Source organism: Convolutriloba macropyga, chromosome 10 (genome assembly GCF_964194025.1).
Source record: "Convolutriloba macropyga chromosome 10, txConMacr16.3, whole genome shotgun sequence".
In the NCBI taxonomy this organism is placed as follows: domain Eukaryota; kingdom Metazoa; phylum Xenacoelomorpha; order Acoela; family Convolutidae; genus Convolutriloba; species Convolutriloba macropyga.
In genome coordinates this window covers 45076067-45096956 of record NC_134477.1, presented here as the reverse complement: position 1 = coordinate 45096956, position 20890 = coordinate 45076067, and the positions used below count along the sequence as shown (strand labels likewise).

General features: G+C 40.2%; 2 protein-coding genes across 3 annotated transcripts in view; both read right to left on the bottom strand.

Annotated features, from left to right (window-relative positions):
- Positions 1–12589: 12589 nt before the first annotated feature.
- LOC142348591 (uncharacterized) lies at positions 12590–15782 on the bottom strand. 2 transcript variants are annotated; one of them, XM_075399985.1, is made up of 4 exons: positions 15510–15782; positions 14231–14386; positions 13415–13520; positions 12590–12807 (listed from the first exon to the last, which is right to left on the bottom strand). In XM_075399985.1, exons 1-4 carry the CDS (start codon positions 15761–15763, stop codon positions 12661–12663), a joined length of 663 nt encoding a protein of 220 aa, XP_075256100.1. In that variant the 5' UTR covers positions 15764–15782; the 3' UTR covers positions 12590–12660. The 2 variants fall into 2 exon arrangements, with proteins under 2 accessions (XP_075256100.1, XP_075256101.1); XM_075399986.1 differs by having other exon boundaries at positions 14231–14384; positions 15513–15782.
- Positions 15783–16143: 361 nt separating this feature from the next.
- LOC142348036 (oxysterol-binding protein-related protein 9-like) overlaps positions 16144–20890 on the bottom strand; it is a 101592-nt gene continuing 96845 nt past the window's right edge. The window contains exons 10-11 of the mRNA XM_075399203.1: positions 17343–17534; positions 16144–16416 (exon numbers count right to left, since the gene is read on the bottom strand). Coding sequence (XP_075255318.1) covers positions 16144–16416; positions 17343–17534 — 465 coding nt within the window. The remainder of the gene's footprint in view (positions 16417–17342; positions 17535–20890) is intronic.

The following is a 20890-nucleotide window of genomic DNA, read 5'->3' as shown; positions in this document are numbered from 1 at the left end:
ACGTATATTAGAACGTATTTAAATCTTATTTGGAAGGATTTATATGCGTATTTGTTATTCAGAAATACTCGATTCTGATTGGCTAATATTTACTACGTAACATCCTCCGGCCCGGAAGAAGATGTTGGGAAAAGTGGTACAAGTTTTTACAAGCGGGCGGACGAGTGAACCGGTCGACGTACGTAAAACGGCGGAGCGCGCGACGCTATCGGAGCCGTAACGGAGTTCCACAATTCGAGCGGTTGGGTAGTAACCCCTAGGGTTGGTTTCCTCAACTATCCAAATCAAGTCACCGGTTTTAAGGTGTTGCTCGGCAGGCGTCTGCCACTTAGAGCGTCGGTACGTACTCTCTGATCCAGCGGGACCAGTTCGCAATAGCGTACGACTGCGCACGGGCGTAACGTTTACGATGGTCAAGCTCATTATTGCCGACAACAGACGGAATACCGGTAGAGTATTCTCCTAAAAGAAAGTGTTTGGGCGTTAAAGCGTTCAAATCGCACGGATCAGCGCTTACGGGTGTTAAGGGAGGCGAATTGAGAGCATTCTCAACGAGACAAAAGGTAGTATGCAGTACTTCATCCGTGAGGCGACGCGTGCCAAGAATAGTATACAACACGCGCTTGAAGCTGCGTACCGACCTCTCCCAGATACCACCTTGATGTGGTGCGCTGGGTGGATTGAATCTCCACTTTATGCCTTTGTGAGCGAGCTCAGCTGCAATGTTGACAACGTTCCTTTTTTCAATGCTTTCTCGGAGTTCTTTCTCCGCTCCAAAAACGTTAGTGCCATTGTCTGACCAAATCATGGCAGGTGTACCCCTAGGTGACAGAAACCGCTCAACTCCCATAACACAAGAACTGGTGTCCATGGATGTAACTATCTCGACATGGACAGCGCGAGTAGTGAGACAGGTGAAGAGGAAGCCCCACCTTTTCTCAGTAGTACGGCGGACAGTAACATAGAATGGCCCAAAGTAGTCGACGCCAGTGTTCGCGAAGGGAGGCGACTGGTAAACAAGTCTCTCTTTAGGTAAGTCGGACATGATTGGTTGCATAGTAGCAGCTTGGAATTCTCGGCAGCTCAGGCAGTGTGCTTTGATGGAACGTAAAGACGATCTTAGTTTCAGTACTGTATAGTGTTCCTGCACAATTGATCTTAGGTATTCAACGCCTTGATGAAAATGCTTTACGTGGGTATGTTGAAGGAACAATTTTACAAACGGATGACGTGCATCTAAGATGATTGGGTACTTTACGTTAAACCCAACTTCAATTAACCGCTTGATGCGGCCCGAGGAGCGGATTAGCCCATTTGGACTAATAAACGGTGAGTGTGGAGCAATTCGGCTACTCCGTTTAACTGATTTATTGTCAAGAAGATCTTTTCTTTCGGTTGCAAAAGACTCTCCTTGTACCAAGTACTGTATATGACGTTCGGCTTCGTCACGCTCAGTAGGGTCAGTAATGCTACCATCGAGGTTACGGTAGCCGGCTTGTTTTGGCAAAAGCCGGAGAACGTATGCGGCAATGCGCAAGTACTTTTGATAAGAACTAAACTTATCAAACGGAAATATTGAAGTAACGGGAGTTATCTGTTTTTTTGACAGATGTAGTCAAAGATACAGTGTCTTCTATAGTGACTGCTTGGTTGACGCCAAGTTTGATGATTTTAATGACGTTTTTGTTCGGCACAAACGGGAAACGTGAATTAGTTAGGAAACGTGGACCCTTGACCCAACTGCTTAGTTGTAAAATCTCAGCGGACATTTCACGCGTGCCAGCGTCAGCTGGATTATCCTTAGTTGCAACGTGGTTCCATTGGTCAACGCTGGTATACTCCAGAATTTCGCAAACACGGTTTGCAACAAAGATTGGTTGCTTTTCATTAGAGTTAATCCATTGGAGAACGGTCGTGCTATCTGTCCTCATGAATACTTGGTTAACAGTTACGGTAAGTGCTTGTGTAATTTCCCTTTTCAGTCGAGCAGCAAGTAGAGCTGCTTGTAATTCGAGTTTTGGGACAGTCGTTACTTTCATTGGCGCCACGCGCGCTTTCCCCAAAACAAACGCAAGCTCTGTTTTTACCTTGCCCGCAGGAGTTGTTACTCGGACTCGAAAAAATGTGACGGCACTAAATATATCCTGGGAACTGTCACCGAACAAATGCAATTCTACATTATCAAAGGGTCCAGTAAAATAACTTCGGGGAATTTTGATGTTTTCAAGGTTTGGTAAGTCCGCACTCCAATACAAAAACCTTTGAACCATGTCTTGTGGGAGCTCGTCATCCCATTGTTGTCCTGTGACACGCCAGATGTCTTTTAAGAGCAGTCGCGCAACGACGGTAAACGGTGCGACAAGACCAATGGGGTCAAAGACTTTCGAGACGAGACTTAGGACCAAGCGTTGCGCGAGGGACTTGGTGATAGTGCAGCTTGTACCCCTACTCACAACAAAGTGTCATTGGTGTGATCCCACTTTAACCATAGCACGTGCGATGAATCCCCCTGACATGAAACAATAACCTTGGACTCAGTAGATTGAGAGGAACCATCAATTCGGTCAGCTAGTTTTGGTACATTGCTTACGAACTTTGTTAGCTTGAACCCACCGAGATGGAGAAGATGTACCAAGTCCTTTGGTCTATTGGTGGCTTTCTCAGGAGACTCCACTGAGTCAAGGTAATCGTCCTTGTAGAAGTTTTCAAGGACGGCTTTTGCAGCTTCGGGGTAAAACTTGGCATTGTCTCTCGCAGTGCGTTGTAATGCATAGTTGGCGCATGTGGGCGAGTCTTTAGCTCCGAATATGTGGCGCGTATATTGATACACTACAACGTTAGTTGTGGGGTGCTCCCGCCAGAGAAAGTGAAGTGATGGTTGATCTGATGGTAATACACCATCCTGTAGAAACATTCCCTCGATGTCGGCAGAGACGGCATATGGATGTTGTCGGAAGCGAAGAAGTACGTAAATAAGGTTTTGGAGAATATCAGGGCCAGTGAGCAAAGATTTATTCAGTGAGGCACCATGAAATTTTGCTGCTCCATTGAGCACCCTACGCACCTTACCCGATTTGTTCGGGTTAGAAACCGGATGGTGGGGTAGATACCACTCTCTATCGGACCGACTCTCAACCTTGTGAGCATCCAGAACATCAATTACATACCCCTTATTTAGGTCTTCTTTGATGGTATTAGTATACTCCTCTCTGAGGTCTTCATCCTTGGCCAATCGTTTTTCGAGAGACTTTAGTTGCACAAGGGAGGAGAAGTAATTATTGGGGAGCTTGGTGTTGTCTGCTGCCCACAGCATTCCGACATCATATCTCAGGCCATTGTGTATGGTGGTACTTTCAAGGATTTCGTAAGCCCTTGCGTCTGTTGCAGATCGTGGGTCAACCTGCTTGTTTGCTCCGAATGAGTCAATGTCGTACCATGACTTTACTTGACTTGCTAACTCATTGTCCTGTTCGATATTCACTTTAAAGCACGTTGAGGTTAAACACGAGTTTGATGGTAACGGACCGCTTAAGACCCAACCTATGGGTATGCGTACGGCAACGGGTGAACGCTTCTCATCGGCAGAGAAGTATTCTAACGGGCGGATGGCATGATAGACATCTTGTCCGAGTATCATCTCAATGTCTTTATAGGAATATGTCACGGGATCAAGGACTGCTAAGTGTGGGTAAGTCTCTTGCAGGGCCTGTACATTAATTATATCAGAGCCGACGTTCAGATTCTCTTTAACGAAAGGGTTGATGGTAAATGGTTCAAAATCTTGATGTTCTCTTGGTTTCACAGTAACTTCAACAATCCTAGTGTCAACTACTTCTTCGGTATTAATAACCTTGACAGTTAACTTTAGTGCTTTACCGTGCAAACCGAGTCTGTCTGCAAGACTACCGGCCACCAAGAGTTACTGCAGGCGGTATCACACAATTCTAAAGCCTTGGTATCTAAACCGGACGAATTGACCAAATGTAATTCCGTTACCTGAAGGAGCCCCTTAACATCAGTAACAGAAGACATTGCTGTGGTCTTATTGGACGGCTGTTGACTGGTGATTGCTTTACTTTGACCTATGTTGACAGAAGACTGGATGGTATTGGGATTTGTTGATTGTTTTGTCGGGAAAACCTATCTGCCCCATGCAAAAGTGTGTTATGCGAACTATTACACCCCTCTGCTCGGCACTTTCTTGGTTGAGGGCACTGGCGGAACGTGTGCTTCTCGCGTAAGCACGAAAAGCAAAGTTTATTATCCGCCACTAACTTAGCTCTCTGGGTTGAGGTCTTTTCTTTGAAAACTCGACACTCCCATAGCCGGTGGTTACCTTTGCATACAATGCACCGAGAGTAAGTGCTTGTGGAAGAAGATGCCATTTGCTTCTTTGTTTCCCTTTGTTGTGAATTTGATGCAAACACTTTTGAGGTTGTTTTGATCTTGGTTACTGAAGTGCTGTTATCTTCAGGCCTTGCCTTGGTTGCGCTTTGTTTCATAAGATCATGGGCCTCAGCCTTTTCTTTGAGCCAATCGTTAAAGTCAAGGAGGGTAGGTTTAACCCAGTGCTTCTTAACCGTAAAGAGCGACCATGACTCTTTCATGTTTGGTGGTAACTTCTGTACCGATTGGTTAGGTAGGGAAGCGCTTTTCAAGTCAGCATCAAGTCAGAAAACCCCAACGAGGCCGGATATGGCTGCAGAGTAGTTAATGATGTTATCACTATTGTGCATTTTGAGAGGCGGAAAATTGCTTACATTATCCAAGTGTGCACTTACGACTGCCTGTGGCTGGCCAAATTTACGTTCTAAAGTCCTTAGTGCATCCTTGTACATTAAACCACAGTAAGCAAACTCGGCGATTGCAATCTTTGCTTTACCGGTGACGAGGGTTTTGAGGTATGTCAATTTAACGTCATCAGTTAGCGATTGCTAGTCAATCGCGCTTTTGAATTGACCATACCACTTGTGCCATTGTAATGGATCGCCATTATACTGTGCAAGTTTCCATTCTGGCAAGGGGTCATTTTTTTTGCTGGTTATTGCATCAGCTAATTCCCTAATCAATGACGCACTTTCCGGTATCGGAGGGGCAGGTGCAGACACCTGCGGACCGCTCCAACTCAACGGAGTGGGCCCAACATAGGAGTATGTTGGCTGAAAAACCGGAGTGGCTAGACCAGGTACAACATTACTAGTAGTCGCGATCAGGTTTTCCTGCTGTGCACCTGATAGTTATTGCAAATCAATCAAAGGGGGCGAATTCTGATAATTTTGTAGTGGAACATTAGTGCTTGATGGTGCGATATGGGTGTGTACATTTGGAGGCAGACTATTCACGGTGGTTGTCTTGGTTGACTATTGACGGTCTGTGCTGTGGAAACCGCCAATGACTCATATTTGGCACAAAGTTTTGGCCAAGAGGGATATTAGGCATATTTGGGACAGGAGGAGCAACGGAACGTACGACTTTGTGTACTCGGTTATTATTATTCTGAAATGTGTTGTTGACGAGAGGCTGATTAATGAAAGGGGAGTGTGCAATGGGAGCAGTGTAGTTAGGTACGAAAACAGGGTTCTGAAAGGGAAAGTCATTAGGACGAGCGGGTTCGGAGTTGTGCTGTTGAGTGTTTTGACTTGGTGGGGCGCTTGGGTGCAAGGGAACGTTTATTGCGGGGGCTGGATGATTTGTTGTCGGAAAAGGAGGAAGGCGTTTGGTGCTCGGGGGACAAAATTAATTTGTTGTCGGGGGCATATACGCTGGGCCGAATTATTCTCGGGCAGACTTGATGTTTCAGGTCCCCTGGATTGCGAGATTTGAAGTCGTGCGTTGGGAAATAACTCGGTTGCAATATTCTTACTTTCTTGTGGTGCGAACGTCTGTGGCAGAATGGGCTGTTGAATGGGCGGTGAAGAAGCCCCTGGGGCGTGTACAGAAGGCGGCTCACTATCCGCGGTTCCTTGGTTTGTTATGCTTGGAAGCGCCGTGCCTTGCTGGCCTGTTTGATCCATTTGCGCCCCTAGGTGCGCCTGGTACAACGCTTGTGTGTTAGCAGCAGCCAAAAATTTTCAGGTGGAGTATAATAGGGGTCGAGTTGCTGCAAGGTCTCATTGCTTAAAATGTAATTGCCTCGACAATTTTTTGGAATAGAATGCCTTGAAATTTCAATGTTCTGATCTTCCACTGTTTTGCCGTTGTTGTGGCTAGGACATTCTGGAGGGTCAATCATAACCTCTGGTTCGCTAGTTTTCTCCCCATTGTGAAAACGTAAAGCAAGTGAGGTGTTGATCCAGTCTTGGACAGCCTTTTCACTTCTCATTGAGCTCGTAGCACTTGCAGTTGTTTCAGATTGGCTACCTTTAGAACCGGCGTCCAGCAATTCAAATTCTTGCAGAGTTTTCCTCCAGTTCATCTAATTCAATTTGCTTTTTCTGTTTAGCAAGGCGAATGGCTGCCTCATTCTGTTTTTCAATTTCTTCGCGCTTCATTTTAGCAATTATGTAATCATGTTTACGCTGACTAGATGTTTTTGACGAGGTCATAATTGAGGGAAGTCTAGAAAGAATGGGAGCCCTTGGTTCCTGGAGCTCACTCATTTTATCATCAGCAGAGTTGATGTAGTTTCGTGCTGAAGTTAGTATCTTGTCATTCTTAGTTGTCATTGCCTCCAAGTAAGACTCTAATGAAGGAACAAGTGCACTTGGGTTCTCCGTTTTTCCAGCAAATGCAATCAGGTCCTCATTTTTGTCTACAACAGTTATAAATGCTTCGTTGCACTTTGCTACTAGGCGTTCAACTTTCACTTGCCTACTTTGACTATTTATACAATGAATATCTTCATGTATAGCATGCAATTCATCTTCACGCTTTGACCTGGCAGCGTACAACTTTTTGACTTCTTGATCAAGACTATTAGAGGATGTTATTATTTCCAATTACCACGATGTTATTATTTCCAATTACCAGCAAAACTACCACTGCACACGGTTATCTTTTATAAGCACACTCCAAACAAATCAAACCCACACAACACAATCCCAACGCAAAAAGGCACCAAACACGGCACACTGTAGACAGTTTGTAAAACAAACCACCCAAAGAGCAGGGAAGGTCGTCGAGCACACGGTGCCCGACAAAAACAGAAGTGGAGCGCTGAACGCTATGCGCTCAACACGGAGGGAGACAAAAGACACACGGGAAGCCGAGCGAGCAACGCGCGGCAAAACGGAGAAGTTACGGACGGTGAGTTGAGCGAGCAACGCGCGACGCAACGGAAACGGGACAAACGAGAAGTCGAGCGAGCAGTGCGCGACGGAACGGAAACGGGACGTGCGGGAAAGCGAGCGAAAAACGTGCAACACAACGAAACGGGACGGTGGGAATGAACGGGCGGGAGAAACTATGTTAGCAGACCGCAGCAAAAAAGTCAACCAAACAACCTAGCCGTAACTCCAGAACAAACTTAAGTCACACCCTAGGAAGAAAGAGAGAAGCTACTGAAAGACAATCTAACATAGTTCCTAATGGGTCTATAACGACAAATTTAACGACAAACTAATTTACGGCAATGCAGTAGTACACTAAAGGGATGTAAAGGTCAAGAAATTTACTAGCCGTAACTCCAGAATAAACTTAAGTCACATCCTAGCAAAACCCAAACCACAACAAACAATCAGCATACTAACGGTATTAAACAAACTACAGCAAAAACGAATAAACTACAATAGTGTATTTGTATACTAAGACGGTTAGGAAAGTCAAGAGACAATCCAGCCGTAACTCGAGAATAAACTTAAGTCACACCCTAGAAAGCTATAAGGCCTAAACAACAAACCAGCATACTAGCATGCTCAACATACTACAGCAAAAACAACAACATACTTCATCACATATGACATACTACACTGAAATTCTGAAAAGTAGACAGAAGAAAACGAAAAGCGAAGTTTTGGGAGAGCGACGTTATTGAAAAAAGGGAAAACGGAGAACTGAAAATTTAAAGGACAAAAATGACGCGCACGAAACGGTACATAAACGAGCGACGAGAAAAATTATACGGATGCAGTCGTTTTTTTTCTGTTGGCCGGAGGTTGTGAAAATTTTCACAACTTTTTCCTTGTTAATTGAGTTTCACTCAATTTACGAACCTTCTTGCTGGAAAATTGATTTTTTGACAAATTTGTCAAAATTTTATACTTTGATATACTATATTGATATTCTATGTTTTTTTTTACATCAAAATTGACCTAAAATTTTCAAAATTGGACAAATTAGCATAGTTTTTTTTCAATTTTCTCTTTATCAGAGGTTATTTTTTGATATACGAACAAATTATATCAATATTTTTGAATTTTTGGTAAATCTACCAAAAATTTTCAAAATCGATCTTTTTTCGTCTCAAAAATTATATTTGCGTGGGCCCCTTACCAATAATTTCTACAGAGAATATTTTAATTTTTACTCCTCATGCGAGATCGAGAAAAAAAATAGTTCACGGGTTGGGTTTCTTGCCGTCTAAATTAATCTTGAAACAGTTTACTGCATTATGAAATTATTTAAACGTTTAAGTTCAGTCTTACGGTTTTTCATCTCTTGAACCTTATTTGTTGAATTCTTGATTGTTTGCTATCGTGTTGTGTTGGACCACATTACCACAACCCTGGCACACTGCATTACCACGACACTTGAACATTGACCTCTTTTAATTTTTCCCTTGAGTTGAAGCTCTCTGATGAAGCTATACCTCACACAGTGATCTACTTTGGTGTGGCACCCTGTCTGAAGTTTCTTAAATGTTCTCAACCACTTCAAATTTCTGCACGTTGTGAAGCGTAAGAGGGTAATCCGTAATTGTAAGTAGATATGTTTGTGTGAGTTGCAAAAATTGTCCGCGCTTTATTCGCGGCACTAATATTGAAGGTGAAAACACTCTTCCGGTTTCAATTCAGTTCATTAGTAACAACGTGTAAGCATCAGTAATGTACAAAGTAACGATCCAGACAACGTACAAGCATTAACGATGATCATAGCAACAAGTGAAAGCTTAGACGGCAAGGTTTTTTGATGCTCTTTTACTGGTTTTTTGTCTGATGTTATTGACGTCAAATCAGTTCGTATTCAATCGGCAATTGTCTAGAAAACCTAAAAATATTAAGTCGAAAACCAGCTTAATCGATACATATAGTGGTTATATTTTCTTAAAATTAGGTTAAATGAACTTTTTCGGAACTTTCTACGTATATTAGAACGTATTGAAATCTTATTTGGAACGATTTATATGCGTATTTGTTATTTAGAAATACTCGATTCTGATTGGCTAATATTTACTACGTAAGAGGAAAAGTGAAATGTGGTTAAGATATAATTTTACTCCGAAAATTTGGAACCGGCAGACGCTAAAAATATTAATTTGATGAGACAATTTATTGCCTGGTTGCGCAAATTTAGTAATAATTCTATGTGATTTGATTCAAACAGACAAACAGGTTAAGTTTTCAACCTTTTGTTAGAGTCGCAAAAGTACATCCTTGAATAACAAAAAATTTCCATAAAACAAGCATCAAATCATCAGATCATTCACGTCATTTTGCTGACTCGGAATTTTTCCACTATTTTTGAATTCGATGCGAACACTAACTCCAATAAAAAACAAACTAAACTTCGGAGAGTAAAAAAATTCAGAAATTCTAACAAAAATTTTAATAATCAACAACGGACCGAAGAAACGAATAGACTTTCGTTTTTGTACTCACTATGAATTTGGCGAAATCTCGTAGAGAATGGATTTCTTAGCGAGCAGAATTGTTGCGAAAAATCATATAAATTACCCAAAAAACAATTCATTTTTTATTTTAAGGATTTCAGTTTTCCAAACTCCCAACAATAAAGCACTGAAATATTTGCTTCTGGTTTTCTAGTACCGACAACTGATATAGAAGAGTACAATGCCGAAGAATCAAAAGTTAAAAATTCTGACAAAAACCGAAAGAGGAACGATATTTTCGAAAAAATGTTTTGGTAAATTTTAGTCGGCAACAAGTCTCTATCTTACGCATCATAGCATATGTGACTAATGCTAGCAATCTGATATCGATACCAATGATGAAAGTTTAAAAAATAATAACAGGCTCAACAAAAATTTGAATTTGTTTTCCGAAAGCAGGAAATACGTAACGTTTTTTTTTAAAAATTTAAGTTCAGTTATTAAAAAAGAAGCACTTTCCCAGTATCTAACAAAAATGTTTTTGGAGAACAAAATAGGCATAATCAATTCAGTTTCGAGTTTCGAATGAGTATTACCTTTGTACGCAGTAAGACGTAACAATTTGTTCCAATAAACTGACTCGATTTCTTATGCTCATTTGCGTATGCTCATTTGCGTATGCATATGCACATATCATGAGGATTGACAAAGAGCAACCTAATGTAAACTATGAATAGGATTAGGTCGACATATCTTCACAAGAAGCTCTAACTAATCAACGTATATATCGCTAGAGGGGCGAAGCTTTTAGAATAAGGAAACACACGCGAATTGGTTACAAGAGATGCTCAGGTACTGTATGCAACGTTCAGCACACTATGCTTGAAAAAATGTGCGTGTTCAAATTCAGTAATATTTAACTTTTCAAAGTAATTATACCTCTATAGGACCCTAACAACTGGCATATGTAACATTGTGACTAATTCACAGGAAAGAAAAACCCAATAGTTAAATAAATTCAGACAAGCACTCGCAGTACTAATTGTGGAACGAAAAGGCCAACTGAAGATTAGTACGCTAACGTGTATGATAATATTAAGAAAATTAAGAAAATTCATCTGTTGATTTTATTCGTAATAGAAAATGCAGAAATCAATTGGCGACCTTTTGCAGCGCTATGTGGGGATAAAAATAAGTCATACTACTGAGTAAAAAATCTACTCTTTGCGTCATTGATATAATGCTGTAGTTTATATTTTCCAATTTTTGGTAAGCAAGTTGTCTTGTTGTTTTATCAAGCATAGGTAAGAAATTTGTCTTTTCAAGTAAGACCACGGTCACATAGCATTAACAAAGACCTTTAGTTAATCGAACTGGTTGATTTTTCCTTTTGAAGCATCTAGGAAATCAATATTAATATCGTTTCAATTTTGATACATCTTAAAAGTTTCTGAATTACGTTACGTAAACAATTTTTACGTTTATTGGCCTTCAAAATAAACTTGATTCCGTAATGTTATGAAGGAAGTGTATGTTAATGTTCCCATTATTTGTTTAAGACTGATGCCCAGGTTGAGGTCCAGAACCAAATTGAGCTATGAGCAGACTATCCAGACTGAAATGACCTCTGATCGGACTTTCCGGACCGAAGTTACCTCTGATCAGAGACTATACTTAAACACGCACGAAATTTTAAGTATCGTTATAATATTTGCATATCAAAGAAGTCGATGTCTCCAGCAGAAAATTCAATGGTGTCAATTCAAAATCGACAAATGTCTGAATCTACAGTTGCTATTCTTCTTTATAAAAGGACCGCACCGGTTGGAATCTTTTCTCCTGATCTTGCAGATCGAAGGAAAGGGACTCCAAATCAGTCTCTGGTCAGAACAGATATCATTTTTTCTGGCTCCTGGCAGCGCCATTATCACCTACTCAATAAAAAATAAGCAAAAAGGCTCATATTCAAGTGCGCTCGACACGCCCGCTGATCAGACTCAAGTGCGCTCAAATCCGCCTCTGATCAAAATTTCCAGGCCGAAATGACCTCTGATCAGACCTTCCAGACCGAATTGACCTCTGATCAAACCTAAATCAGACCATGGCCCTGACAATTTTGCGCTCAAACCGCTGTCCAGACCCTGTTTTTTCCGTCTGGTAACACAGGGGTGTGCATTAGAGTGGGTCTGATCATAGCTCAATTTCGGTATGGACCTCATCCTGGGTATGATTGGTAGCGAACTTTAATGCTGACCAGGTTGAGGTGCAGACCCAAATTGCTTTATGATCAGGCCCAATCGAGCGCACACCCGTGTGTTGCCAGACCGAAACTACAGGAACCGGAATACTTTAGTAATTGGTTTTTCCTTAGATGAATTGAGTACTGCAAGCTTAAGTTATTTGAAATGAGTAAATTTTAGCAAAATCAAGAAATTTGTTCATAATAAAATTTTTCTCTGATCAGACTCTTGCGAGCGCACTTAAGTCTGATCAGAACCAGTTTCGAGTGCGCTTCAGTCTGATCATAAATGGCTGCAGGCGCAACTGGGTCTGACCATAAATGCTTCCAGCGCAACTGGGTCTGATCATAACCTCTTCGAGCGCACTTGAGTCTGATCATAGTCTGATTAAAGTCTGGACCATGGTCTCAAGATGGTCTGATCAGAACGCCTTTGGTCTGGAAAAGTCTGATCAGAGACCCTCTGAGTCTGGAAAGTCTGATCAGAGGTAAATTGGGTCCGGAACGTCTGATCAGGGTTAATTTCCGTCTGGAAAGTCTGATCAGAGATTATTTGGGTCTGGAAAGTCTGATCAGACAAAAACTTGGGTCTGGACCTCAACCTGGGTAGTCATATCGGGTATTGACGAAGCTGCCACTTTTGTCTTCATCATGTTAAATTGACCTTTGTTGCAGTTTTTTTAGAAGCCATTTCAAAAAATGATTGCTTGGTGTCTCATGCCTTTGCTTTGTCCTCTAACGCATCTTTGTACTTCCAATAGTCCCAATCTTTTCCCTTTTTGTACACTTCGAAGTGTCTTGGAACCCATTCTTCCCCAGTCTTTTCCCTCTCTTTCTTCTTCTCTCTTTGTTCCTGCTCCACCTGGAAACGAAAAATTCTTTCCCTGCCCCATTTTAACAAAGCATTTTTTGTTTCGTAAGTACATGTGCTGAGGATATTTTATGAAAAGGATTGTTCTGCTCCGGGTCAAATTTTTCCGCCCAAAATGATGTAAGAGTGGGGCTGCAATGGGAGGATTTTTTAGGAAAATGCACCTCAAAACTCTTACCTCTTTTTGGGCTGCATTAGGCTTCCAACGAGGGTAAAATGGTGTAAGAGTGAGGGGGTAAAAGACAAATTAACCCCCCACTCTTGCATCTTTTTGGTCTGTCAAGGGGGGGGGGGGGTAAAATGATTTAAGAGTTCGGGGGTAATTTCTCCGTTACCCCCGAATTCTTACATCATTTTACCCCCTTGACAGACCAAAAAGATGTAAGAGTGGGCATCATGCGCCTTAATTTAAGTAGAGAGAGTTGAGAGTTGGTGGAACTAGATTTCAAATTTAGTTAATTTTATCAATTAAATGTAAGATTATGAACCGACAATAGTATTGTTAGGTTCTTAAAAAATGAAGCCTAAATTTATTAGTCGGCTTTTATTTGTCAGGGAGGAACACCTATGGACTAAATCCAGCTTATCTTTGGATTACCTTGTGTTTGGCTTCAGACGCCTCAGGCCAGCATTTCTCTCTCAAATTGGATATCAATTCTTTCCAAACTACACGCGACTCATGCTCTTCTTGCTGTTCGAGAGGCCTAAAGCAACATCAATAAATCTATCATAAATAGCAAACAAATACCTCAAAGCTAATGTAAAATACTGGAACAATGTTGATATCCAGAAATGATTAACGGCCATAAATCTGCATGTGATTTTAAATCTGCTGCAATGTTCTTGTTTCATTGACCAGTGCAACAAAAATTGTTCGTCAAAAATGCATCAACGACCTTGAAAAGGTATCTAACTTTATTCAGTCGTTTAAGTGCTGGAAGAATCCTGAGATGAAATTAGGATATATTGTAATTAAAAGATTGAATCCATTTAGTATTGTTGCCCGCTTACGGCTTGAACACCGATATCGTTATGCAGGAACTTTACGACAACAATGTCTGGCGCTAACTAAGTCTCATAGTTGCTATTTTGTTAGACATCGGTTTCGAAAAATTTATTCAGATACCTTAACGGTAGCTATGACACTCAGTATTGTGGGTCATAGAATTTCAATTCTGAAGAGGAGTAGAATATTTTGAGCTCATTTTTTTTATCCAATGGGAGGAGAGGTGGACTGTTTGAGATGATCTATTTTCTATAGGCTCCAATATTGTAGAGGCTCCTATTTTCAAGAGCACCGAATGGTCATTTCTGGGGACTAGCCCCGGTCAGCTTCGACACTTTAACCCGTTGGTGGCCTGCGCAATATTGCAGTCATTTCTCAATTAGTTTTCGAAAAAGTTATTGGGCATACCTGACTCGTTTTTTCAGTATAGTCATGCCATCAACTTGCAAGAATGGCTGCAACATGTCATCTGTGATCTTTGTTTTCTTTTCTATCTTGTCTGTCATGTATATCTTCACTTCTTTGTTCCAATGACCTTTTATAAATCCGAATTGGTCCTCCCCTGCTTGACGAAGTTTTTGACACCGACTACTTAGATCATTATTACAAAATTAAAGGAAAATGTTAGAGGCAAAATCGTTAGCGTATTCAGTAATACTTTATTCAGTAGAATTTATATGAAAACTTTAATGATCCGTCATAAGTTCCGAAGCGTCTGTTGCTGTCTAGTTATTAGCACACTTAAGAGGCCAGTAAATTTGCTCAAATTTTTAAGTGAAATCCGTTTTATAATCCTTATGCAAGGACGAGAGAGTTTCAAAACGGATTTCGCTTACTCTTTTGTCGAAAAAGGAAATGAGAATAAATGTTACTCGTGTGTGGTATGAAAAAATACCAATGATATGGGATTTAGGGCAATTAAGAGATAATTAATTGCCCTATGTGTATACCAACGGATTGCACTGAATTTCTCCAGCCCGCGTTAATTGATAACGGGAAAAAAGAATTAAGGTATACTTATCTGACCGTGCTCTTTTTATCTTCCTCGACCCCATCGAAGCGTACGAAACGTCACTATCCTTTTGTCTATCGGGTTGGTTTCAACAGGTTAATCGTTTCAACATCACCGCTGATATACCTTTACAGCCATTTTTGTAGCAACCCTGGGGCAAATTAGAATTGTATCAAAGTTTTCTTTGCTTTGGAACATTATATCTAGTGAAGTGAAACATAAAACACCTTAATTACCCCCACCCCCCTTGAAAATTGTACCCTAAGAATGGGAGACCATAGGGAGGACTTTCGACCCGGGTAGCCGCCAGATCAAGTTCTGAATACAAGATCTAATCAGATTTTACAGCAGCGCATCAATCGACCCGTCTAATCTTTCAATTCTTTTCAGTACTTGGACATATTGCCCATATACAGAGAACGGTGGCAAGTTTTTCATTTCAACAAGTGGGCTTCTTCTCAGGTTGAGGTCCCAGATGGATAAGTCCAGACCATCCCAGACCGAAAGTACCTATGTCCAGATTTTCGTGCGTTTAAAAAGATTTGTGCGTTCTTCGTGCGTCCAAAAGACCCTATGTCCAGACTCTTGTGCGTTCCAAATTTGAAAACATGTGCGTTAGAATATTAGCATTTTTGATCAAAATTCTCTAAATCAAATTGGAGTCAAATTCTTCCTTGCAGAAGTTTTCCAGAAACGGAGTGCAAAACTGAAGCCGACCCGAAACTCCCTTTCGTATGGAAAGTAATATCGGCCTTATAACCAGTTTCTAAACAAGTTATAACTCCTCTATCTCCCAGTTCTGCCCAGGGCTTTGACAATACACTTCTTCCGTATACTGTAGGGTACTGTATTTGGTAGGTCTCATTGTTGTCCAGATATTTGAGAAGTGATTCTCCCTCCATTTTCATAACTGCACTTAATCCGGACATGTGGCTTTTGGCTAATACGTGACCTAAAAACGAACTCAAGAGTCCAATGTATAAAGTTGAAATTGTATGGTTGGAATTAAGGTAAGAAACATAATTAAGTAAGTAACTTTTGAGTTTTTTTAGCAGAACATGGAACCTCAAATTTTGATTTGGAATACTGCACAAAAATTCAAATTGAAGTATTATTAATTGTGACTTAAACGTTAACCAGCCGGTTATAAAAATAGTTTACTAGTTCAAAAAAATTTCCCTCTGATAGTTTGAAGCCAAAAAAGTTGCATTAGATAGTTGTATGTTATTTCTTGATATTAGTTAACTTTCAATTACGCAAAATTAAAATGAAAACACAATACAAGAAAAATTGGTCTGCAATTAATGTTTTATATAGACCAAAACTTTAGCTTTCCTGTCAATTGAATCCGCTTTTTCAACGATTCTGCATAAAAGGCTGTGATTGGTGGGTGGTGTGACACTTGTTCAGCTACCACTATCACATCCTCCTCCCCCGCCCAAGGGACTGGCTCCCTTGAGGAGTCCAGTCTTGAAGAGCAGCGGCTAGAGTTGGCAGAGCTGCTGCCGGGTCTGGGTAGATCCAGATTGGTCACTCCGAGGTACTGGCCAGAGGGAGCAGGGGGTTTTGAGATCAGATCTGACAGGGATTCCCAGTTTATTTGGACAATTTGTTGTTCAGTTTGCTACTTAAGTGAAACGGAAGAATATCTACACATTATGAATTTAATTTCAATTTAATTTTTTGCCCGAAACCGCCTTTATAAATTGACATTTACCCAGTCCGAGGTTATCATTTGTTCTCGTTTATGGTGCGCTCAAACATACACAGGCGAGGATTTTGTAAGCGGGCAACATAAACGCACCAGTACTTACGGTCGAGCCGAGTCTGTACCATAGACGCAACCAACTGCAACATAGACTAGACACTTTCTGCCACATAGAAGAAACAGGTTCTGCCCGACAAACGAGCAAAAAAACTTCCTCTTAGGTGAACTAAAGTCTGCGCCATACAATTTTTTAAACCTTTATTTTAGCCATAAGCCTGCACCGCACAAAAAGGAAGGTACGCAAAACCTTCATTAGGGTGCAATATATTTCTCCATTTGAGTGTCTAAACTATTTAATATCATTTCATGACCTCTCTTTACTGTCCACGACCACAAGAAAAATTGTTTGAGAATTTCTCTTGCCCGCCAACAAAAAACTGAGACTCCTTTTTTATACGACACTCATTTAATTTCTTTATAAGGAATCCCGGATAAGCCAGGATTCAAAATACATCACAAAGCACAATCAAACAAGGCCGGATCATAGGGGGATTTCTGTCTGCCTGCGTATTTTCATAAGCAAAAATGGTCTGGATGGAAATATTCATTAAGACATTTTGAACGAGGACCTCAATCCTCACTATACTCTATACGAGAACAAAGAATATTAATGAGATAAAGTGGCGCAACACTCTATCACATAACAGAATATGCGCATGTCGCGTTTTTGTCAGAAAACTACAGCTAAGAAGTATACAAAACTACACCAAAAAGTTACAACAAATAGACCAGATCCCTGAAGAGTAGTAATAACACTCGAAGACTTCTCCCAAGATGGGATTGAAGGGTTTCTTAGATTTGTCACTCCAGCCTGGCTTGAAGGAGGATATGAACCACTTGACCACATCCAGGAACCGGTCTTTGGGGTTGTCTGCTATCTGCACGTGTGAGTACCCGGGGAAGTAGTCAGCATTCGCAAAGTAATTGGCAAACTGAAATAGTAAAATTAAACCAAGTGGCCATTCGAAACGTATAATCGGATCTCATTTTTGTTCTTACAACATGCCAGGGTTGATGAATGTTGATGATTGTTGATTTATTTGTATTTTTATTGGATTCAGGACCTCCTTATGGTCACAATCTACCGCTGAATTAATAAAATATAAATGAAAACGCGCCCTTAAAAAGGTAAAAACAAGTCATCGTTTGGACCCTTTTTTAGTGGGGGGCTGTTTTTTTGTTCAGTCAGTTTTGACCGATCGAAATAATCATCGTGCAAAGTTGCAAGTTGTATAATTAGAATGCATGCTAATTTAATGCGAATCTTTTTGATTTTCACGATATGAGAACTGGCGTTGCTATCACTGCAGTGATAGCAACGCCAGTTCTCATATCGTGAAAATCAAAAAGATTCGCATTAAATTGCGGCGCTTGTGAAATCGAATTTGACTGCTCTTTTTGGTCGGCAAAACAAGAAGTAGATTGGTGGATTAGAAAGCGATTGGCTTTGCGACGAGACTATTTTCACGATAATTTTCAGTAAAAGTAGTGTGAAAAAAGGGTGCTTGAACAAAAATTAGATTTCTTGCTAATGGATTTATTTTCACACGGGGCAATTCAACTTTAATTTTCGATTGCTTTTAAAATTTGAGTGACTTTTTTGAACTGGTCATTTCGATCCATTCATAGACCATTCGAGACCAAAGTTTTAAATATCGAAAATATTTTGAACTGTATCTCCGGAATTGACCTGCTATATTTAAAATTGTTTTGAACTTTTACTTGGCCAATTACTGTCACGAATGTTTCATCAATGAGATATACAACTTCAGTTGAAAATAGCAGCAGTTAAAAAATATCACGTTTTCCGAATAAAGCAGTTAGGACCTGTAATAAGTATTTTCATGAACTTTTTTCTTAAAACAAATTCTTGATTTTGGCCGGCATGTGTTGTTTTTGTTTGATCCCATGAGTTAATTACATCGATCAATGTTCAAAAAGGGCAGTAGAAAACAATATATAAGTACCCAGTGATTCGAATCCCGGAAACTCTGCCGGGAAACCCGGGAATCTTATATTTTCTCGGTGATCTTGGTGGAAAAACCGGGAATCTTATAGTTTCCCGGTAATCTTGGCAGGAAATCCGGGAATCTTATTTTGTCCAGTATTTTCTCTGGAAAACCAAGGAATCTTTTGTTTCCCGGTAATCTTGGTAGGAGACACGGGAAAGTTAACTTTTCCAATGATCTCAGCAGGTTGACCGTGAATAATTTTTTCTATAATTAAACTGGAAACACGTTACCTGTGAATTTTGCCAGTCAAGCATTGAATTTTTGAGTAGGTTTGTAGTGAAAGCGCAAAGCACAAGAATATTATCTTATGAATACTATTCAGTTTTATTGCAATTCAACAAAATGCACCTGTTCAAATTTCCGTGCTGCACTTGTTCATACCTTCTGAAGTGTTCTATTAAAATAATCAGAGTATTTGAGCTGATTTTTTCTTGCTCTTGCTGTTCAGGTGCTGCCTTAATTTGCCGTGGTCAATAAAATGTTCGATGGTAAATATGCAAAAAGGCACCATTTTATGTGATTTCGATATTCCTCAAAATGGATACCCCAACAAAACCAGATTAGAGCTACATTTATTGGCTAAAAAGATGCCCGGTTCAAGGGAATTAGGCCCAACAGGTATTTAGATATTATTTTTTTTCCGTAACACCATTACTTTTGGATCAAAATTCGCAGATTGATATCATAATATAGACAAAAATTTCCCGATTACTTCTCAGTTGTAGTGATTTCTCCCTTATTACTACATCGAAAAGGCACCATTAGCACATTTGGTTGATTTTAAAATGTTTTGCTCCATAGATCCTTTCATTCACTGAAATGTCTTGATCAACTGAGGCATTAAACATAAATGGAGAGAAAACAAATGAAGTTCTATTTTGCACCAAATTCTTTGTTCAAGAGTCATACATTCATGGCTATGAGTGCAATTAACCTTATTCGCCGAGCAACCATGCCTGTTAATAGAAATGAACCATTATTTCTTGAAAAGAGGACATTTTTTTGTTTGTATTGAATTAGTGGATATTCTGTTGAGTGGCATTTCTGAGAAACATCGAAAACATTATTGCCTTTACCGCGAGCTGTGAAATTTATTTCAAAACTCGTGGTAAAGGTTCGACGCAACCAATTGTGTATTGATGAACATAACTGTTGTACAGAAGAAAGCCAGAACACGTTCTGGAGCTGTTCTTGCGCAAGATTTGCGGATCTAAATCACCGATCGGAATCCGAAAAAAAAGGATTCACTTCATGCTTTTGATAATATCTCTGTTACAACTCAATGAAATCAAACCACCGCAGTTGCGTTTTGTTAGCACTGAACTGTTCTTGCTTTGTACACCAGTTGGTAACTGAAACCAAACAGACCAAAAAGTTATTTAACGGCAAATTTCAAGTTAATCACACTTTTGGGTCAAGTTGGTGACACCTACATTTCGGTATCCCGAAATGCACAAGTGCACCCACATATGTCTCCCTAGATTCCTGAGTTAGCGGAGAGTATCCCCGTATATATTTTTTATGACGTTTTGTTGAGTTTAGGAGGTCAATTTTTGCCCTGTATGCGCCGAACCTCGATTTTGGTTAATTTTCGGTTATGTCAGCGGTGACATAAAAAGTTAATTTTCTTTTTGTCCCGATTATAAATTATAGTGTTTGAGATTGCCCAATTGATGGGGATTCTGACTAAATAAAAAAATATACCCCTTTTCCAACGTTTTCATGGTTTATGTTAGCGAAACATGAAACTCGGCAGTCAAAAATGGTCATTTGGTACCGTACCTTTATGTTGAAATATCTCCTCGTAGAGTGAACCAATTTTCGATCTGTTTATTTCATTGAACACAACTTGTGCCGTACTTTATTCCAGTAAATGGCGTTTTGTTTCTATCGGCCGTTTTTGAGAAATTAGACGGGAAACATACCCCTATTTTGACACTTTAGTGTCTGGTGTATTTCGTGGTTCTGTTAAGAAAAATGTGCAATATAATGATTTTGACTGTATGAATTAATGCAATGAACTCCATTTGGGATGGGGAAACTCCTCATAAATACTTTGCATAGCGTTTTCAGGCTTTCAGGGTCTCAATTTTGACTCTGCATGTGACCCCCACCCCCTGAAAACATACCCAAAATCACGTAATTTCCTTTGGAAAATTGTTAAAGATTATCAACTGAGCTCACATTGGGGTCGCATTAGACTCCATGGGTGGTTGGAAAACTTTCATTCAATTTTCAGCCATATTGTACGAGTGGTTAATCTTCCCCCTTATTAC

Excerpts from the sequence above, each read along its gene's own strand:
- LOC142348591 (XM_075399985.1), bottom strand. The coding sequence starts at position 15,763 with ATGTCCGGATTAAGTGCAGTTATGAAAATGGAGGGAGAATCACTTCTC. Across the intron at positions 14,387-15,509 it reads GTTTCTGGAAAACTTCTGCA|AGGGGAGGACCAATTCGGAT; the intron begins AGGAAGAATTTG and ends ACTTCGTCAAGC. Across the intron at positions 12,808-13,414 it reads CGTCTGAAGCCAAACACAAG|GTGGAGCAGGAACAAAGAGA; the intron begins GTAATCCAAAGA and ends TTTCGTTTCCAG.